Genomic DNA, 6,112 nt, shown 5'->3' on the forward strand with positions numbered 1-6,112 from the left:
TGCCACTGATTCTAAGTTGGTTTGAGTTGTTTTTCTGCCGCTGAAGGAGATTTGTAGAGACCAAGACTCATAGGAACCCTTTCAACAGATATTTTCTCTCTGAGATTTCCAATCTGTGCAGCTCCTCTAAAGTTAGCAATGAGCTTTTGACTGCTTCTTCAATGAATTGCCAATTAATTATAGGTTTTTGCTTGTCACATTCCTTGGTCTTTATAATGCTGCCTTCCTGTAAATGATGTTAGAAACGGTGTAACCATTCCCAGCCACTTTATCTGGGAATGTTCAGTTTCCTTTTTCATTGATAGCACGATCCTACCTTAAAATCCAATTAGCTGTTCTTAGTTTGCCTATCAGCGACTAGCACAATGTGCATCGGTGACACTGTAATCAATTGGGCCTCACTGACGATAGGCATGCATCTATAAAATCTGCCTACCTGTGGCAGGAATAGAAAATTCAAAAATACCTGCTTGCTTGCGCAGAGCCCGACGAAACCGGATGTCTTTTGAGTCCGCAAGGATTTTGGGAATGTTTTGCGAGGGCTCCCACCCTGAAGCCGGGAGGTGTTTGTTTGTACGGCAGCAAGTATTTAGTGACAGGGTGGAGAACCTCTCAATGAAACCGCCTGCTTCCTCGCCAGCTGGCTGTGAGCGCGCCAGGTGAGAAGCTGACCAGAAATCAAACGGGGCAACCGGGTGCCAATCAGACTCCGACCTGAAGGTCATGTTGGGACAACGTCTGTTTAAGCAGAGGGCGGTAATAACCTTTAGAAACAACTTTTACAATGCCTTAAGAGCTGGATGTTTAATCGCCCGTTCAGCTCACGGGAGGCGTTAATCGATTTTGTGATTGATCGTAAAATTATGATGATGTATGAAACCGTTTTCCAGCGCCTTTCAAAATTAATCACATCCCGTGAAGTGCTCTACGGTTTTTTGGGTTTTTTTTTTTTTCACGTTACTACCACAAACTTTGTGAAATAATTATGAAAAGTGAGGAAAATGATTGTTTTAAAATCATTTTTATACAAACAAAATCCTAAACGGTGTGGTGAGCATATGTATTCAACCCACTTTACACTTAAAGGAAATGTGGTGCCACCAGTCAGCCCCAGGCCTGTTTAATAAGTGAACTCTCTGCGTCTAACTCAACGTATAACTGGAATGCAGTGTGGAGAAGTTTAGGTCAAAGAAAAATAAAATAATTGCAAATATACCACAGTTATACAAAAATGATTAAACATTATATTTATCAAAACATATTCACAGATAAGAGGATTTGGGCCACACGTACAACGAAAATCTGAAAACATATGAATGTTTTTATTCTGCTAAAAGAAATGTGAAAACTATTGTTTTCCTTCTTCAAGATAATTATCCCACAGCAAAGGCAGAATTTATATTTTTTGTCTTTTTAAGAAACAGGGACACAAATGAAAAATGTTGGAATGGAAACAGGCGAACGACGCGCAAACAAAATTCAGGAACTTGCTCGTTTTTGATCCAGCTTAACCTCCTGCTTTTGTGTCAGACGCCTTTTTTTTTGTATTTCTTCCAGGGTTTTTGCTTCTTTTTCAATTTTTTTATTTTATTTTTTTTGCTTTACTGCGGTAGTGTTAGGTGCAAGACATGACTTGTGCGGTCAGTCAGAGGCTCTAATGTGACTGATCTTACACCAGCAGCTGGGAAAAGTGTGGACTGGAAAGGCGTTGTTGGCATCTGGAACGAAGAGCTGACCTATAGATGGCAGCATTACACTCCAGTGAGTGAGTCACACCCGTTTTCTTGCAGCACAGCTGTGACTTCACTCCCAGTTCAGAGATGATTACAGGGAGATTCTCCTGTCACTCCCTTTGAGGGTACATGCATGTTGCACATTGCTGCTGGAGTCTGTTTGCCAGAAACATTCGTTAAATCCATATTAACTTTATCATAGAACTGCTAATGGATTTAGGCTGTGCTACATATAAAATACCTACCATATCAAAAGTGTCTTCACCTATTGGATGCTTTATCCTTTTAATTGTTTTTACGAATCGATCACGAGCAACAAAAATTGAGCTTTTATGACAGAAACGAAATTACAAAAAAGAAAGTCAAAAGTGATTTCTACAAAATAATAACAACAAAAAAATAAAATATTAAGTATATAAAATAAAATATGCGACTACATAATATTTACCCCATTCAAGCTAGTTTTTAGTAGATGCACCTCTGGGCACCATCTGTAATTTTCCTCTATTCTTCCTTGCAGAATTGTTCCAGCTCTATCAGGTTCCACGGAGATTGGAAGTAAACAAGTCCTTCCGCAAATCCTCTGTCGGATTGAGGTCCGGGCTTTGACTGTGCCGCTCCGGAACGTCCACCTTGTTGTCTTCAACCCATTTCTGTGCAGCTATATGTCTTTTTTAAATTTTTTTCTGTCTGTAGAAAGCTGCAGAGCAGCTGTGGCTACAACGTAGCTTACCATCACCAGAGCATGAAAGCGAACGTGTGCTTTAATAGGTGAATAACTGAATGTAAAGTGCTTTGGGGGTCTTCTGGTCTAAATAAAGCACTATGCCAGTACAGGCCATTTACCATTTATCATTACGGTTCTTTTGTCCTCATGCTGTAATAGTAGCTAGGAATACTGATTAACCAGTAAATGGACCTCCCAGACACAGGTGTCTTTATGCCACAATCACCAGAGATACAGTCACTGTGCTCCATTCCTCTCATTGTGAGACTGCTGGCACCGACTGGCCTGCGTTGAATTAGGTCTGCCGCTTTAAAGGGGCAGTCGCTGATTTTATGTTAAATATTTCCATTTAATTGTCATTATTTGTGTAGAAATCTGTTTTCATGTTGACAATTTTAACGGATTCCTTTGTAAGTCAGAAGTCAAATTTGGTTCCTCATGACTGATTTGTAAAAGTAATAAAAAGGGCGAATGCTGTTTACTGGCACCGTGAAACTGACAAAGGATTTCAACAGAACCCCCCTGCACTCCCCCCCTCCGACTCTCTCTGCAGCTCCTAAATTGTTTTTGCCTCCATGTTTTCATGCAAACTTATTTCCCTGCTCAGGGCAGTGTCTGCAAGTGGGCCATGAAGATGTCACCTGACAGGAAGCGATCATCCGCCCACCACCTTCCTACCAGCCGAGGAGATGACAGGGCTCCGAGACGCGCTTTCAGTTCAGTATATTCATATAATGTTTGCTGTGCATCAAGCTTAAGTCACAGTCTTCTGTCTGTCAGCAGCGCTGACATGCTGACAGAGTGCTTCCCGTCCACCCTAACAACATCCATACTTCCACTGAGAGTATGTGTCTCTCTACAGGCTTTCACAGTGAAAATAGTTGCTATATGGAATATATTATGGCGATAAATCCTTTACTTTTACTTCACCGGCTATACGTTCGTGTTCAGTTTGTGCAGGGAATGAACTGGATTGATTTTCAAAGGTTTTTACAAATACAAATTGGACAGTTTGCCGTATATTTGTATTGAGCCCTCCCTGTCAGTTACTTTGCTGTAATTCCAGCTGAAGGTCTTATTGGGGTTTGTCTACCTGCTTTACATTCTCTGAAAATGATCTAAAGCCCAGACTGGATGGAGATAAACAAAATTGTTTTTAAAGTCTGGCGGCAAATTCTCATTTTGATTTACATCTGGATTTGATTGGACCACTCTTGAGACGTGGATGTGCTTTAATCTTAACCATGTGATTGTAGCTTAGCCAGTTTATTTAGGATTGTGCTCCTGCTGGGATCCACAGCAACCCTGAACTTAGATCCACCCAAACAACTTGTCCCTGCTTAAGAATAGCATTCCCACAGTATGATGTTGTGACCATCCTTGTGTCACAGACGGCGCATTTAGTACGACGTGCAACATCAACTCCCCCAGTATGCCAATAAAGACGTCACCGGCATACGATGATATCAGCATGCAGAGCACAAATGCATGGCGCTTGAAAAACGTTTAAAAAAAAAGAAGTAAAATGTCCACCCAAATTTTGCAGCCTATTATTTCTTTGTGGTTGCAGTATTGCACATATTTACATTGCAATAACAATGGGGATTTAATATAGCATGCTGCTCTGCTTGCAACAAGAACTTTCCTGTGGCGCCACTTGATAGTCGTCTTGTCATTAGACGCTCCCACCTGCGCCGTGGATCTCTGCAGCTCCTGAAAAGTCACCACTGACCACTAGGCTGTTCCTCTGATTTAAAGCCTTCCCTGCCTGACCTACGAGTTGACAGTCAGGCTTTACAGGCTCAGACTCTGCTTGGGATATTACTCCATTACTTAACCCTAAAACCACCGACGGCCGACTGGCTGGAAACCCAGACCAGCTCTGGGTCCAAATGAAACAGATGCCTCCACATTCTGTTTACCAATCGCAGCCCATGAAATTGATTCTTTTTATCTGTATGTTTATGAGCATTTTCGCAGTACGACACAGGTCGCTCCTCCACTGCTTCGCCACACACTACCTGGCATGTCTTGCGTTGTGTGTGAGATCCTCATTTCATGCTTCATTTGTTATCTCACAAGGTACTTTAATAAACAAGACCCTTTGTTGCTGCTGCCACCATGACACCTCACACTGTGTGTGTGTGTGTGTGTGTGTGTGTGTGTGTGTGTGTGTGTGTGTGTGTGTGTGTGTGTGTGTGTGTGTGTGTGTGTGTATGTCTGCGTGTGTGTGGGATGACTTGTCATCTTCTGTAGGAATTGGATGAGGAGTCGTTCCCATCAGCATTTGTGTCCTCTGCAGAAAAAAATAAGAATTATGTCGCACTCATTACCAACTTCGGCATCACTACTTTAGGGATTATAACTCCTTCCATCAATAAACCGGTGATTTCGATTGTTCTGGGATCGCTCCAGAATGGAGTTGGAACCGGTGTGGTTTTTATATGAATGTAATTACGGGAGGCAGCTGGAGCTTTTTTATTTTTTTCTGCTTGTTATCCGGCTGTCCACGTGTCCGTCTATCTGCCGGCCTTTCTCTGAAGGGAAAAAAAAAAAAATGAAATTGCTCCAGGGCAGAGTTCATCTCCTGTCTGCCCATAATGCACCTGTTAAGGGAGAGAGCAAACACCTGAGGCTCTAACAAGGCGAAGTCTATCTTTACCACCCAGCCGTTCGTCTTGAAGCGTTTCTGCCGCTGCGCTCTTTTTCTTTGCATATTTCGAGAAACGTTTCTGGAAAAACACATTCCATGGGGTTGTTGAAGAAAGATGAACAAAAGGGAAGCTGACATAAATGTGGCCATAATTATAGCCTTTACCGTTTTCACAGGGGTGTAGCTGTTTGTTTTTTTTTTTAAATGAAACTTGTTTTCTTTAATAAGCAGAAGCAACAAAAAAAAGAGAAGGACATCACAGCGGTTAGGGTTATTTTCTTTTTGTGCTCCCACTCTCTATTAAAAAGCACTTCCCTCAGAGCCTAACATTAAATTTGGACTTTATTTCCCCCACTCAGACAGCATGAAGGAGTGTTATATGTTGTGTTATTAAAAGGGAGGGAGCTCAGACAGTGACTAATCTATTTCCTTTCACACACTGCAGCCAGTAATCACTGTTCTATGGAGCTGCTCACTCATCCATTCATAATGTTATCAAGGCACATTATCTGTGCATTTGTGTCGGCACGCGCTGGTGTGTTAGTTGGAGGGTGTGATTTTTAGGAGCTTTTCAAAGCAGGTGTTGAAAATGTTTTTTCCGCGTTTTGTCTCTAGTGGACATGAGCGCGGACACCTTTGTGTCAGAGACTCTTCCACAGTAGCTGGTCATTCATATGCAAGATATATATATATATATATATATATATATATATATATATATATATATATATATATATATATATATATATATATATTAGTTTATTTTTTTTCTTTCTGTGCCTGGGACTTGCTCTCACATTGCCAGCCAGAGGTTACACATTAATGTGTGAACTTGGATCTGGCTGGCCAGCCCTAAAAGGCAGATGCAGCTTTCTGCAGAGACAAAGCCAAAACAACGGAAAAATGGCAATTTTTTTATTATTATTATTATTATTATTATTATTATTATTATTATTATTATTTACCTAATTTGGTTGAATGCACTTCTGTGCTTTCATA

At 41.1% G+C, this 6,112-nt stretch overlaps 1 protein-coding gene across 1 annotated transcript in view; it reads left to right on the forward strand.

Annotated features, from left to right (window-relative positions):
- The window catches only part of chchd6b (coiled-coil-helix-coiled-coil-helix domain containing 6b), a 69,790-nt gene extending 67,205 nt beyond the window's left edge, over positions 1–2,585 (forward strand). Inside the window, exon 9 of the mRNA XM_081607291.1 lies at positions 2,254–2,585. Within this exon, the coding sequence (XP_081463417.1) occupies positions 2,254–2,295 (42 nt within the window). The 3' untranslated portion in view covers positions 2,296–2,585. The remainder of the gene's footprint in view (positions 1–2,253) is intronic.
- Positions 2,586–6,112: the final 3,527 nt, after the last annotated feature.

The sequence above is a fragment of the Poecilia reticulata genome, chromosome 5 (genome assembly GCF_904066995.2).
Source record: "Poecilia reticulata chromosome 5, P_reticulata-male-v2, whole genome shotgun sequence".
Taxonomy (NCBI): Eukaryota; Metazoa; Chordata; class Actinopteri; order Cyprinodontiformes; family Poeciliidae; genus Poecilia; species Poecilia reticulata.